At 45.0% G+C, this 15,121-nt stretch overlaps 1 protein-coding gene and 1 long non-coding RNA gene across 8 annotated transcripts in view; one reads left to right on the top strand and one right to left on the bottom strand.

The window, feature by feature from the left end:
- The window catches only part of TMEM132B (transmembrane protein 132B), a 216,713-nt gene extending 208,482 nt beyond the window's left edge, over positions 1-8,231 (top strand). For 3 of the 4 annotated variants that reach the window (XM_069030963.1, XM_069030964.1, XM_069030962.1), the window contains exons 4-6: positions 2,930-3,203; positions 4,601-4,792; positions 6,029-8,230. In XM_069030963.1, the coding sequence (XP_068887064.1) occupies positions 2,930-3,203; positions 4,601-4,792; positions 6,029-7,183 (1,621 nt within the window). In that variant the 3' untranslated portion in view covers positions 7,184-8,230. Of the gene's footprint in view, positions 1-2,929; positions 3,204-4,600; positions 4,793-6,028 lie in introns of all 4 variants that reach the window. The other variant, XM_069030961.1, reaches the window with a different exon arrangement.
- A 3,792-nt stretch (positions 8,232-12,023) lies between these two features.
- LOC138119157 (uncharacterized) overlaps positions 12,024-15,121 on the bottom strand; it is a 187,318-nt gene continuing 184,220 nt past the window's right edge. For 3 of the 4 annotated variants that reach the window (XR_011155405.1, XR_011155406.1, XR_011155408.1), the window contains one exon: positions 12,024-15,017. This is a non-coding gene — a long non-coding RNA (uncharacterized lncRNA). The remainder of the gene's footprint in view (positions 15,018-15,121) is intronic. The other variant, XR_011155407.1, reaches the window with a different exon arrangement.

The raw sequence follows: 15,121 nt of genomic DNA, 5'->3' as shown, positions 1-15,121 counted from the left end.
ACACAGAAAATGAGCTCCCTGCTTAATGAAGGATTTTAAGCTTACTGAAAACACTGTAATGAGGAGTTTAAAGGGAACTGTGCAATTCACTGGATCTCAAACATTTTGTTGCACGCATGGAGACAAACACTGACTTACTGCCTAAATCTTGGTTTTGTGGCTTTAGAGTGGAAAATTACATCCTTTGTTCAAAAAAAGAGAAAGAACCTGAGCTGGTACTTGGTAAAGCAGACTTGCAAAGTTTGTGCTGAAAATTCAGACACCTCCCTGTCCTCTGCACTGACATAAGAATGTGCCTTGCTCATTCTGTGGTTTGGAGATGCTTTTCTGATGCTCCCCATTTGTTTGCCATAGAAAACATGTTCCTGAGGAGAAGTATATAAACATCTCTAAATGTTTTTGTGCTGAAATTGAGCCTTTGCATTTGTTTGTTAAAGATACCCCAAGGAAAGGGTTGGACTTGAATCATCTTTTTTTTTTGTGGTAAATGCTGGCTGCCCACAAGTCTTAGTCCTGGAGATAAGGGTTGAAGTGCTCCCTCTGTTCCCCTGTGCAACAATTCTTCCCTTTGGTCATTCTTTCCACAGCTCATATTTATGAGCTGGGGCTGAAAAATGATTCCCTCCAGTTGTTTTGAATAGATTTGCTCTTGGACAATCCAGTGGTGTAAAGTTTTAAACAGTGAAAGTAGAAATAAACAAGCACATAAATAAATATAACAGCAACCCATTGGATCTGAATAAAACATCGAATCACAGAATGGTTTGAGCTGAAAGAGACCTTAAATATCATCTTGTTCCAACCCCTGCCCTGGGCAGGGACAAACAGCAGCTTGTGTAACAGGAGCAGAAAGGGAGTTGTGTAAAATGATGCTGGTGGGAATGCTGGATATGGGAACGTTTCCTGCAAGGCACAGAACACTGGTTCTGGGGCTCTTTCCCATAACAAGACTGGCTCCCGTCAGTTCTGTGCTCTTTTGCCCTAAATCCCACAAGTGCTCCTTACCTGAACAGCTTTGGCACATTTTTCTCCAATTCTGCACAGGCATTAATGTTACTATCTGGATAATTAAGAGGGTCCAAAGTCTCTGAGCTGAACTTGGTTTTCCCAAAGTCTGAGATTGTTCAGGGCTGGATTGTGGCTTAGCTGAGTTGAAGAGGGTCAGAATGCAGGAACAAATTGAAAGTGGGAATGTTAAGGAGTTCATGAATTCTTTTACAGCATAGATGGATATGGGCCACAAAAGCTCTGTGAATATTTCCCCTTCTAGAACTTTCCTTGGGGCTGTTTTGCCAACTATGAGCTGACTTCAGACTGACACCAGTGTTGGCAAAGAGAGAACAACTGAAAGTGTCCCTGAAATACCCAGCTACTCAAATTTATTTGGGAAATCTAAATCCTGTTTTGGTAGCCTTGTCTTTTTCCCTAACAATTCCATTGTTATTCAATGATGTTTCATTCAGCAAGTAATGATGGACACTTGTTTTACACACACAAAACCAAAAGGTACCAAAGACCATTTACTTGATGCTGAATATAAATATTCAGCTACCAAGTGATGCATTGAAAATGTATTTCCAGTGGATTAGGTTCTGTAACATTGGGACTTTCAATCATTTTGAAGAGCAAAAGGGTTTTTCTTAGATGTGTTTTCAGCTTACTGGCTGCCAACTTTGTCATAAAACAATTTATAACAGAAGCAATTCTGTTTTATAATAGTTTTTCATAGCTGCTATTTCAAAGGAGAAGATAAAGGAACACAGTAACCACAAAAATACCTCCCACAATACTTTGAAAAATAAGAGACTTACCCTGTATTTCCCACCCTTGATATAGAGGTGGCTTCAGGCTCAATAAATAAAGAAGGGAGGCAAATTATTTCTGAGCAATGAGTCCACAGCATGGGGGCATAATGAGTAAAAGTGTGACCACCTAGTGCTTAATACCTGACTTGGAAGAGATAAGAGGATCCATGTGTTTGTCCCAGGCAAAGAACAAGAGCAAAAAAAAAATTAATAGTGGTGGTAAACTGGGTCTTTAAGCAGACAAAACTCTGTGAGGTGTGACAGTGCTGCCATCGTGTACAAATCACTGTGATGCCTTCTCTGAGCTTTAGGGAAAGCTGTTTTATTTCACAGGTTGTATTTTGAAAGGGGGACAGATAGAAAATGTTGAAGGAGTGTGTGTGATGCTGCAGGTGTTTCTGCACTGTGCAATCTGAGTGACCCATGCCCTGAATGGGAGCCTGAGTGCCTGATTTGGTTTTTGGGAAGCCGCCTGAGGTCAGTGCATGACTAAACACACCAGACAGTGCATGAACTGTGTGAGATTTAAGGTGAAATCAAGGTATATTTCTCAAAAGCAGAGGACTCAATGAACCCCAGCAGGGATGGGGATGGGGATGAGGTGGGGCAGCTCTGCCTCAGCAGGGAATGCCAGGGGTCTTAGAGGAGATTTGAAGGGATGAGCACAGCGATACGAATGTTAGGGGCAAAGGTGGAGGAAAGGATGTAAACACCTTCTCCCACCCCTGAGGAGCTGCTACAGGGCTTTGTTCCACAGCTGCCCTCTCATAAACATTTCATTGCTTTCCTGAGCCCTCTGCACAGTTTCACTGCTGCCTGGAGAGCAGGCAGTGACTCCACTGAGATCTCAGCAATGACAGACAGATTTTCAAGTTGCTGGGAGGTGCCACACAAACAAAGGATTTAATGGAAGAAGTGACAGTAGCTTTTAAATTGCACAGCACCAAAAAGCTGCACAAGCATCTCCCCAAGATTTAGTAACCTGCCCATCCAGAGCCTGGTCTCCTGTCTCACCCAGCAGCAGGTGATGACATTTATCTCATGGAAGATGAGGTGCAGCTGAAGCCCTGCAGGGCTGTGGAGGATCAGGGCCCTGCAGGTAACACAGCTGGATGTGTTCACAGGCCCACCCGTGACAGTGAGGATGAAGAAGATGACGAGAAGAAAGGCAAAGGTTGCACCCTGCAGTACCAGCACGCCACGGTGAGGGTCCTCACGCAGTTTGTGGCCGAATCCTCGGAGTTTGGGGGCCAGCTGACCTACATGCTGGGCTCGGAGTGGCAGTTCGACATCACCGACCTCGTGGCTGATTTCATGAAGGTGGAAGAACCCAGGATTGCCAAGCTGCAAGAGGGCCGAGTCCTGGCTGGTCGTGAGCAAGGCATCACCACGGTGCAGGTACAGCCCAGGGGCCTCTGCAGCCCCCCCGAGAGAGCTCAGGGTGCACACAGGGGGGGCTGATCATGGCTTGTGGTCGGCTTAGAAAATTCATTGATCTCAGAAAAAAAAAAAGCTGAAAAAAAGTGGGCATGCTAAACATAAAAGGAAGTTTGAATAGGTTTTCATTGTGGCTATTTGTCACTTCCATAAAATACCCTTAGGTGAAGCTTTTGAAGGGATTTATCCATCTTAGCGTGACTGGAACACAGTGAGATTTTCCTGGCTGGCGAAAGAGGTGACACGAGGCACACAGCCAGCTCCTTTTAACTTCAGTGGGGCCATAACAGCATAAATGTTGGGAAATTGTACCAAATATCTACATTCATCTTTATATGCTTAAACATCTTTGAAAAATTAGCCCCTTTAAGTTCCCAAAATTGGTCACAAAGCATGGACACAAAAGTAATCTTCGGATGCCTTTCAAGGAGTGTTCATGTTCCCCACCTCACTCTGTCCAACTTCATGCACCTTCCTTAATCAAAATAAAGGAATGCAAGCATTGGGGCTCTTCTCAGGGGCTGCAAACGCTGTAATGCTCCAGTCACCCTCTGGAGTCAACACAGAAACCCAGGGGCTTTAGGGCTCTACTCCCTTCAATCTAAAATAAATGGGATAGACAGGTCAAGGGATTTCTGCCCTCAAAATGTCTCTTTCTCTCCAGAGACTCTAAACGAGCAGGAAGCTCCAGTGCAGGGAACTGTGCTGCAGGTTTAGACAAATCACACCTCAAGTATTTTGGGCTCGAACCAGCTGTTTCTGTCACCAGTATAAAGATGACTCTCTCTTTCTGAGCATGCTGGAAACAAGGTCTTAGAGCAACTGGCAGGAGGGTTTTGGCATTGAAAAATGCAGGCGGGCACCCAGTGGGATTTTCAAAGTTCTTTTGCAAGTCTCATTTTCATTTCATTCAGGTCCTCTGTCCCTAGGAAGGCAACAGGCCAAGTTCCTATCAGGCAGGCTTTGTACACTTATTTATCCCCTCACTGAGTTCCAGTGTTAATCAGTGTCTCACACTCTGTCCTGTGCTGCACTGCACTCACAGGGAGTTTTATAGACCCCACAAAAAAGACTCTTTAAAAAAAAAGAAATCCATTTAATTTATTCTATATTATATATATTTTGTTGAGATGAAGCTGCAATTTTGAAGTGATTTGTTTTATTAAATTTTTTTTTAGATAAAGTGATTTAGCAGCAAATGAGTGCAATTGTCGTGGAGGAAACATCAGTTCTGCCTTAGACATGGATGTGACAAACCCAGGATTAATCTGGTGTGCTGGTTAGGGGCTAACCTTGCTTTTCTGTTCAAGGAACAATTCCTTGCTGTTTCATGCAAGGTGTTTCCTTTTTCTTCCCAGGTTCTGTCCCCTCTCTCGGATTCCATCCTGGCAGAGAAGACAGTGATAGTTCTGGATGACCGTGTGACCATTACAGACCTGGGAGTGCAGCTGGTGTCTGGCTTGTCTGTGTCCTTACAAACCAGCAAAGGAAATAAGAGAGCCATCGTTTCCACCACCTCTGCCTACGACATCCTGCATAGTCCCAAACAGGTATGCTCCAAAAGAACAGATCAAATTAATCCATGTGTTTGCTCTGCTTTGTCAGAGGAATTTGCTGTAGATTTTTGGCAGCAGATATAATGAATGTATGGCTGTGAAAAGCAGTCACTTCTTGGAGTAAAGGCTGTTCATCTTCCTCACCAACCCCACGGTGCCAACACCCCTTCACAATGACTATTAAAATCTCCAGAGCTGCTTTGGAGACCTGCACAGCACAGGGAAAGGGATGGACATGTCTGGGAATGCACAGTGCCAAGGAAAGCATGGATGTGCCACAAAAGACACTTCTCCTGGGGGAAAACACAGCCTAGGTGTGCAGGCACAGCTGGGAATCCCATGCCTTAACTGTCTCACAAAGTCAGCTCAGCCAAAATGACCTCTGGCTGCAGGTACAGAAGTTTTCATGACCTGCATTGCTGAAAACTGATCAGTTTGTGCTTACTTTGAACCACATAATCCAAGGAATTAAATAGCTTTTAACGAGACCACAGAATGAATTCCATGCCTATTTTTAATAAATTTTATAGAACTGAGGTTCTACATCAGTGCAGAAAGTGTAACTATAATTTTTTGCCCTAGCAATTCGCAGAAAGAAGACAAATTGGTTTGGTCAAAACATCCTTAAAAATGGTGGTTTTTATGAGTGTTTCGGTAGTTCCCAGGAAAGACCACAATCACTTTTGCCTATTTCAAGTCCTGCATATTTGAAAGCATGACAGAAAACATAAAGTATTGCATTGAGATTTGTTCTCGTCCCAGTTTGTTCCATGGGCTGGATGGGCTCACTGGCCCAACACATTCCAGCTCTGCTCACTGTATTATGTAAGGCACTGGAACTGCAGCATTAGAGAAATTCCCCATTATAGGTTCTTTATAAACCTAATTGACTGTGATGTTGGAAATATGATTATTTTCATCATGAGGCTCTGGCATTCAAAAGAGGCTTCTCACTTCAGACTGAGAAAAAAGAACCGTCAATTGTTTTTTCCAGCACTTCTATTAAATTTACATGAGTGTTTCTTTGATAGTTCCTGACGATGAGGTGAATGCCTCAGTGGTCTAGAGAACACAAGCCTGCAAGAAAATGAGAAGCAGAGTAGACATTTACATTTTCTCCAGAAATCCCCAAAGTTAAACTCTGTATTTTTGTCCAGACTTTAACAACAGAGTGTCTGATCTGTGCTCTCTCTCTCACACCTTTTTTCCCCCTCATCTTCTCCCCACCAGGAGGCCGTGGTGAGTGCTTGGATTTTGTTCAGCGACGGGTCGGTGACGCCCTTAGATATCTACGACTCCAAGGACTTCTCCATCTCCATCACCTCCCTGGATGAGATGGTGGTGTCGTCACACCAGAACCTTCAGTCGCTCTGGCCTGTCGTGGTGGCGGAAGGGGACGGGCAGGGGCCTCTGATCAAAATTGAGATGGTCATCAGTGAGCCCTGCCAGAAGACCAAGCGGAAGAGTGTCCTGGCTGTCGGGAAAGGAAACGTCAAAGTGAAGTTTGGTCAAAAAGATTCGGACCAAAAAGGGAGCACCAACGACATCGATGACATGGAGAAAGATTTCAAAAGCCATGCAAGCAATTCTATAGAGAAAGCTGCAGAACAAGAGAGGACAGCACAAGACTGGTCCAAAAACCACGAGGACACGTCCGGTCCTGAGGACAATGCAAACAAAAGCACAACTTTCACATCTCCCATTGATCCTGAGTCCCTGGAGGATGGCCAGCTCCAAAATAACCCAACTGCCTTCACAGGTTTCCCTACACAAGTAGAAATACCAGGAGAAAACAATCCCAGTGATCTCTCATTGACTTCCAGAGGATTGACAGACCTGGAGATTGGCATGTACGCGCTGCTCTGTGTTTTCTGCTTGGCAATCTTGGTCTTTTTGATTAACTGTGTGGCATTTGCTTGGAAGTACAGGCACAAAAGGTTTGCTGTCAGTGAGCAAGGCAACATCCCCCATTCCCATGACTGGGTCTGGCTTGGAAATGAGGTGGAGCTGCTGGAAAACCCAGTGGACATTTCGCTCCCGTCAGAGGAGTGCACTACTATGATTGACAGAGGGATGCAGTTTGAAGAAAGCAACTTTCTCCTTAATGGGAGCTCTCAGAAGACTCTTCATAATCATATCCTCAGATCTTCTGAGTACCTTTGTGAAAAAGAAGTTAAAAGTGAACCTATAAATCCTTCTGGGCCAAAGCAGAAGCGAGTAAAGTTCACTTCATATACAACAATACTGCCGGAGGATGGAGGCCCCTACACCAACTCAATTCTATTTGACAGTGATGATAATATTAAATGGGTATGCCAAGATATGAATCTTGGTGATTCCAAGGAACTTAGGGACTATATGGAAAGACTGCAAGACAATATGTAAAACTACTTTCTTATGTTTGTAATCACCTTTATGCCTTCTGTTTATGGATGGTGGAGCAGTCAGTCCAGTCAGCAATAGGAACAAGACAGTCCAACCCTGGAGGTACTGAGATGATAACCTGATATCAGAGAGCAGGTACAAGAGGCTGGCTGAGTTAATCCTGTTTCACCACAAACCAGGATGTGCCCCTAAAACAGCTCCCTGTAGGTGTCGGAGGTGTCACACACGATGGCTGTTTTTGTATACTGCCTGGTACTAGCGAAATGCTAATCCAACTGCGCTCAGACTCAGAGGAGACTTCATTTGTTTGTCATCTCTCATGATAAATGGTAAATCAGAAAAGAAAGGGATGTTTGTTTGCATTGATTTTTTCTAGTCGTCGTCCTTTGTAAAGCACAGTGGACATTTCTTGCTTACAGCCTGCAAGGAGGCTCCCGGAAAAAGGGATCGGAATGAATCTCATTTTATTGCCTATGTGCAATGCAGCCAAGTAGTCTTATTATTTTTTACAGCTATAAAAAACCCCATGTGGTTAATTTCCTCTTATATTGTTTGTGAATTTTATTTGACTTAGGGAACATTAAATATTTTCTTTGAAGGGGTTTGGTTTTTTTTTTTTTTTTCAGTTGTACCAAAGTGTGGTATGGTAATATTTATAATGATTTGAGTTTTCTATTCATCTGCTTCAGCCCCCAGAGATACCTCCTTCATCATTGATTATCTTCCCCCTTTCCAGATGGGTGCATGGGTCGTTAGTATTTGAAACATAGGAAGGAATTAGAACTCTTGCTGGGAAAAGGGTTGTGTCTTCTTACAGGGAACTGTAAATATAATAATAAACCCTGGAAAACAAAAATCAAGGAGTAGCCCCGGGTTCACTTTTGTCATTGCAAATATGAAAAAATAACCTGTAAAAAAAACCAGCACATACTTCAAAGGGAAATGCTTTGCTGAAACAGCAGCTTGGTTGTCAATACGTGTTGTTATCTGAGTGAGAAAGTCAAATGTGGTATTGAAATGCATGGAATAGGAAGGAAATTTCCTAGGAAATAAGCAAAGCTTGGAGTCACTGTTACTCTGTACTAATTAATCCATTGGTGGTAGGGTTCAGCAGGCCAGAGAGGTTCATGCTCAACAGCCCCAGACCTCGTCTAAAACATCCCTGGCCATGAAGCCATTAAAGAGAAAAACTTTACACCATGTTTCATTAAAAAGGGAAGAAAAGATACTCTGGGGCTGCAGTCACACAAGTGACTTCCCAATTTTAGCAAGGAAAACATGCTGGAAGTTCAAAGCTGCCATTTCATATGCATTACATGTATTTTTTTACTGAAGGATGACTGCGATAAATTGAAAATTACATTTAGGAAAAACCTGAATCTGCAGAATACTTAACACCCCCAATAAAGCACATGTTCCTGTGATGGATCCTGTGCAATAACCACAAGAGCCAAATTACAACCAGCTTACATACTGGAGTTCCCATCTTTTAGGTAGATCAAAGCAGAATTTGAATTTAGAGTTCAGTGGTGATACTGGAACAAACCAGAAAACTGGGAAGTTCTGCATCTGGGTCCTAATCCACAACTGGGAATGTGTTCAATGTAACTACTGCAAAATACAGGAATTTTAACATTGAGCCCAAAAGTGAGGACACCATGCTTATCTAAGTGATTAGAAACTTGCTGGCACTGAACTGCACAGGGAGGGGATGGCATCTGTTATAATCTAATTTTAAGGAGAGAAAATAATAGAGCACAGATCTGCCTCTGTTTCGTAAGGGATGCAGCACTTGTGCGTCAGATGAGGTCTTGGGTTGTTTAACAAATGTTCTCTCCCCTTTAAATGATCCAGGAAACAAGGAAAAATGAATTCCTACAATGATCCGTATCACTAACAACATAAAAACCCCTTTTTGGAATTTAACTTCTCTTCCCAACGTGTTATTTTGTATTTGGCCCAACCATAGAGCAGAACCAAAAAAAGCTCTTTACTATTCTTTGCACAGTTAGTATAAACTGACCACGAATAGATTTAGTCTTGAAATCAGAGGAACCAAGGTGCTGCTGGCAGCTGCAGAGGGCAAAGAGCCCAACTCTTCCTGAGTGCAAACCCCTCAGTGTGCCAGGGAAGCCGTGGCCTCACAGCAGAGCTGGACCTGGTTCCTCATGGAAACCTTCCTTCCCACTCCTGCTGAGGGCTCTATTTCCTCATGGAAACCTTTCCTTCCACTCCTGCTGAGGGCTCCATTTCCTCATGGAAACCTTCCTTCCCACTCCTGCTGAGGGCTCCATTTCCCCATGGAAACCTTTCCTTCCACTCCTGCTGAGGGCTCTATTTCCTCATGGAAACCTTTCCTTCCACTCCTGCTGAGGGCTCCATTTCCCCATGGAAACCTTCCTTCCCACTCCTGCTGAGGGCTCTATTTCCTCATGGAAACCTTTCCTTCCACTCCTGCTGAGGGCTCCATTTCCCCATGGAAACCTTCCTTCCCACTCCTGCTGAGGGCTCCATTTCCTCATGGAAACCTTTCCTTCCGCTCCTGCTGAGGGCTCCATTTCCCCATGGAAACCTTTCCTTCCGCTCCTGCGGAGGCTCCAGCAGCGGCTGCAGGGTCCCTGCTCGGTGCCACAGCAGCTCAGGGACTTGCAGGGCTCCTGGGTTGCTCCTCTGCCTCACCCACGGTAACAGAAGTCAGCGCCTTCACTTGTCCGGAAGATTTCCTTTGGAGGGCTCCAAAGAGGAGGACCCCAAAGTTTGGGGGCTCCCTGCTGTCCATTGGGGTGTCCCTGACCTTGTCCCTGAGGCCAAATCCCTGGCTGTCCGCCCTGGCTGGGCACTCAGGGAGTGTGGGCACTGTGGGAGCCCCTGGAGGACACCTCTGGCCTTTCCAGCACTTTCCTGGTGCTCCCGGGGTCTGACTGATCCCAGATCTCCTCTGGAAGGTCACAGGTGCCTGGGGCTGTGCTCCATGACCACCGAGGGGTGAAGTCCCAGCTGGGGACACTCAGTGTGGCTGTGAAGGTCCCCAGGGAAGTTTTTGGTGGCTCAGGGGCTGAATTTGGGGTGGTTTGAGAGCCAGGACTTCTGCAGACAGAGGTGTCATCCTCTGCCCAAGTTCAATGACAATTAGAGCCCATCAGGAAGGGGCACAGCTGCTACTGGGAACCAGTTAAACAATGGAACTGGGGACAACTGTCCACAAAAAGACCCAATCCCCAAATCTTGCAATGGGGGAAAAAGGGAAACCTGCAAGTTCATAAACTTATGTTTTTCTTTTCCATCACATGTCATTACATGAAAGCTCTTACATGGAAAATGGCAATACAACCATGGGAAAACAGCAATACAAAAAAAAGAAAAGAAGGGGGAAGAGAGAACTCTGTATTTTCAGTAAAACTGGGATAACACCAATAAAGTGGAGTTATTCTGGAGTTATCCCAGTTTGAGCATTTATGCTACTTCTCAAAAGATGAAAAGAAAATATATCCAACATGAATATATTTGATGCAAAATAGTTCGGAGTTGATCAGTTCCTTTTAAATTAAATATCTCAAATTTTAATTTCAAAATTAAATACTTTAAGCAAATACAGTTAAAAATTATTTTAAACACCGCCCCCCTCAATTTTCCTATTCACCTAAATATTTTTCAGTGAAACTGTTAAATATTTTATTCATGGAATATCTAATATTCCACTTTGCTGCTAACTGAACAGCATTTACACATTGATAAAAGAGTCTCTGCTTTTGAGAGAACAAAGCAATGGTAGCCAAGTGATCAAAAGGCACAAAATGTATGTATGTAAGTATGTATGCAGGAAAGTAGAGTTGTCTGAACAATAGGAACTGTACTGTCAGATTAATTAGAATTAAGCTTCAGTAGGTGCCTAGGGAAGCAATACCTGTAATTTAATACCAAACAAACATCATCTCACTTTTGGCCTGTGTAGAGAGGACTTTGGGAGCTTTGCTGCTCCCGAGGAAAATCCAACAGGGGGACACCCAGGACAGCCCTGTGAGCAAAGGGTGGATTAATGGGACATGGGGAGCTGCAAACTTTAAACACAAAGCTGATGCCAGCCCTCAGCTCTGGCCATGGCAGCTGAGAGAGCAGTGCCAGCCGAGCCCTGGCGTGCAGAGGACAGGGAAGCAAGAGCGGGACGTTCTCGTGTGTGCAGAACCTTTTGTTTCACTCATCCCACAGTGCCCCGCTCTCGGGGTCTGTCTGTGCCCCTTCTCACCCCAGGCAGAGCTTAGGGACCCTGCCCCGCTCTCGGGGCCTGTCTGTGCCCCTTCCCCACCCAGGCAGAGCTTAGGGACCCTGCCCCGCTCTCGGGGCCTGTCTGTGCCCCTTCTCACCCCAGGCAGAGCTTAGGGACCCTGCCCCGCTCTCGGGGCCTGTCTGTGCCCCTTCCCCACCCAGGCAGAGCTTAGGGACCCTGCCCCGCTCTCGGGGTCTCTCTGTGCCCCTTCCCCACCCAGGCAGAGCTTAGGGACCCTGCCCCGCTCTCGGGGCCTGTCTGTGCCCCTTCCCCACCCAGGCAGAGCTTAGGGACCCTGCCCCGCTCTCGGGGTCTGTCTGTGCCCCTTCCCCACCCAGGCAGAGCTTAGGGACCCTGCCCCGCTCTCGGGGTCTGTCTGTGCCCCTTCTCACCCCAGGCAGAGCTTAGGGACCCTGCCCCGCTCTCGGGGTCTCTCTGTGCCCCTTCCCCACCCCAGGCAGAGCTTAGGGACCCTGCCCTGCTCTCTTCCCGCTGTACAACACTCACACGTTCATGTTTGGAGCTGCTGGTTCTTAACTCATCTTGGGGAATGTACAAGAAGATCCTACAGCCATACACAGTACAAAGAGTCCATCATACAATGGAGAAAACCCTTGTATTGCAAGGTGGAATAAACACCCTATGAATGAAATGCTGATTTTTCATAGCGGATGTGCTCTTTTATGGAATATAAATCATGTGCACTACATTGAAATACACGACAGTGTATTGTGAAATGCATACATTAATTGCTGAATTATAACACTGGATATGTATATACATCACACCCGAGATATTTATACAATATAATAAGTCTTAGATGTATAACATAATGAATTCTGTACAAAATAAACTGTAAGTTAAGACAATGAAACAGAACTTTTATATCTGTGTAATTTGTATGCTGATTAAGTTATTCAAGCTTCAGTTTTCATCTTTTAATGTGCCCTTTAAAAAAGTACTTATTTTCTATAGGCAGATGTCTGAAATAAAGACTTGAGTCTTCAGAGGAGAAGCAAATGAAAGACTGAAAGAAACAGATTTTGCTGAAGAAATAAACATAATGTTCATGTGGTTGTTTTTTTTTTTTTAAACTGACTACACCATTTTGTGTTAATGCTGGTCAGGGTGAGCTGCTGGCTGGGTTGAGGGTGGTGTGCCCCTGCCAGGTGACCAGGAATCAGCAGAGTCACCAGTGCGTGGATTGCTCGTGTCTCCTTGCTCAAAGCAACACAAATCCCTGGATTACACAGCCCTAGGCTTTGACCCAGCGTTCCCTACAAAAGCTGCTCCAGCTCTGCCATCCTTTCCCTGCACCAAAAGTGAAGAGCAGAACGTCCCAAACGAGCAGAGCCTTGCAAAGAACATGTTTACATTTAAAGGAAAAGCTAACAAACCAAATGCGTCCCTTGAGCTCTCCAGTGGGAATCACCACAGGTCAGATACTGGATTCAGCCTTCTGAATTCTCTGATGTTCCCATTAGACTCAAAGAGCCTCAGAATTCTTAAGTGACCACTGACCTCATCATAAGAGCTGCAGGAAAGTACCTTGCTAATGCTAAAAAAGGAAATTTGAGCCTCAGTCTTTTTGCTCAAGGTGTTGGAAATTCTGGCAGAGCCAGAAACCCAGAGCCCCCTGATACCTCAGGAGCTGGGCCTCCTCTGGCACTGGGAATCAGCCTCAGGAGGTGCCTCCTTCATCCCTTTGCTGGTTTCAGCTGGCCCACACTTGAGATCTGTCTGTCCAAACTCACTGCAAAGCCAAGGGCTGCCTTTGTACTAATGGGAGCAATTTACCATCACCTGAATGATTTAATGAGCACTATTGGAATTTCTAATGTATTGAAATGTGTTTTTATATAAAGCCAGTTGGACAAATGGATTAAAAAATGTGATTTAGGAAGTGCCTCAGAGAACCAACTCTTTGGCATGCTTCAGGCACAGATTCCAGTTGGTCCCCACTTGGTGTTTTCTAAACACTGAAATAAGAAATGTTTTTCAGAAATAACACTTTTTGTGTCCTGGCAGTTCTGGTTGGTCCCTCTTTGACCATTACTGGCACATCCATCCCCTTAGCAGCATCCTACTAAAGAGCTGCCAGGGGCTTTACTCACACCCAGTGCTCTACTCAGGATGACTGAAGCTACCAGACAAAGATCTTTTACAGAAAAACTGTCTTTAGTTATATTTTATCCACACACAAACACATGCACACACACACTGAACTGCCCAAAACACCTGACAGGGGTACATTTTAACCACCAATACGTGTGCACTGTGTAACTGAAAATAATGACCTGCATTCATCTGGGAAAGAAACAGCCCAACAAATACAACTGGGTTTTTCCTTCCAAAAAAAGGGAGCCCTCAGGATTTGGCAGGCAGGAGTCCTGCAGAGTGGTATTTGTCACAAATTAAATAGGCCACATCCTGAAGGCTGTCTCAGCTGAAACTCCCCCTGGTCTTGTTAGGAGCTGGACTGAGACAGGACCAGAGACAGACAATTACAGCCGGGTCTGGCGCCTCGGAGCTTGGAGAAGTCCTCGTGTTACACAGCCCCAGCCCCTGCTGCTTCCCATCAGCAGCACCTCCAGAGAGAGCAGGGATGCTGCTCAGAGCCTGTGTGACTGGGGACCCACTGCACTGGGCAGGATGTGTGAGGCTGAGGAGATGCTGGGCACTGAAAGTGGAACCAATGTGCAAAATGAGCAATTCTGCACCCTGCCCATGCTGTCCCTGCAGCAGAACTTTGTATTCCTTTTCCTTTCTGTTCCACTGATCCATTTGGCCAGTTTCTGCAAAAGTTTGGTTACTGAGGGAGTAAAATTGAGTTGTCTTATTGTGAGAGAGGCAGCTGGCTTAAGAAATTAAAGCAGAGTGGATGATGTTTTGAGACCTGTTCTGAAACTCTCAGAGGGTATCATAGTGTTACTTGCTTCCAAAAACATATGTTATGCCAAAATCAGCATCAGGATTTCTAAACCAATGCAGATGAAGGCTTGTATCATTCCTTCTGATAATCTTGGGTTAGTCTGCTTAAAAAACAATGGAATCTGATGACACAAAAACCAAATAAGGAGCTTAGGATTTAGTGGAAATGAAGAATGAATATTTTTAATCCTCCAATTTAAACCTGTGGTAGGCAGAGCAGAATTCACGCTTTATACCATGGAATTATCTGTAGGAATGTTTTTTTTTTAATCAGTGGGGTTTTAAAATGAAAAATCCTTGGCCATTTCAATAAAAGCTGATGCCACTGAGTGCCCCCATGCCACAGGAAACAAAACCTGGGGCACACACTGCCATGGTGTGGCTCTTTGTTTCTTGGTCTTTGTCTGGGGGTCTAGACTGGTGCTATTTCAGTGTCCTGAAGGTCCCAGTGTGTGACACTAAAATGGCAGAGAGGTCAGGCTTTGGAGACAAAAACCTTACCTGAAAATTGCTGCTGGCTCATGGCAGTGGCCACCAAGCACTGACATCCTGCTGGAGCCCAAACCACGGGGAGATCAGTCAGCAAATGTCACAAAAGCTGCAGCAGGGTGTGTGCAATGACATCTCTGTCAGAGTGACCTGCAAAACCAATATAAACCTGTGTTTATCTGCAGCCAGTGCTGGATGGATACAGGCTGTGGTTCAACACAGCAAATGCAGTGACTGCTCCATTCATGAGGTAA

This window comes from Aphelocoma coerulescens, chromosome 15, assembly GCF_041296385.1.
Source record: "Aphelocoma coerulescens isolate FSJ_1873_10779 chromosome 15, UR_Acoe_1.0, whole genome shotgun sequence".
Taxonomy (NCBI): domain Eukaryota; kingdom Metazoa; phylum Chordata; class Aves; order Passeriformes; family Corvidae; genus Aphelocoma; species Aphelocoma coerulescens.
The sequence above is the reverse complement of the archived record's forward strand: the minus strand, read 5'-3'. Positions and strand labels throughout refer to the sequence as shown.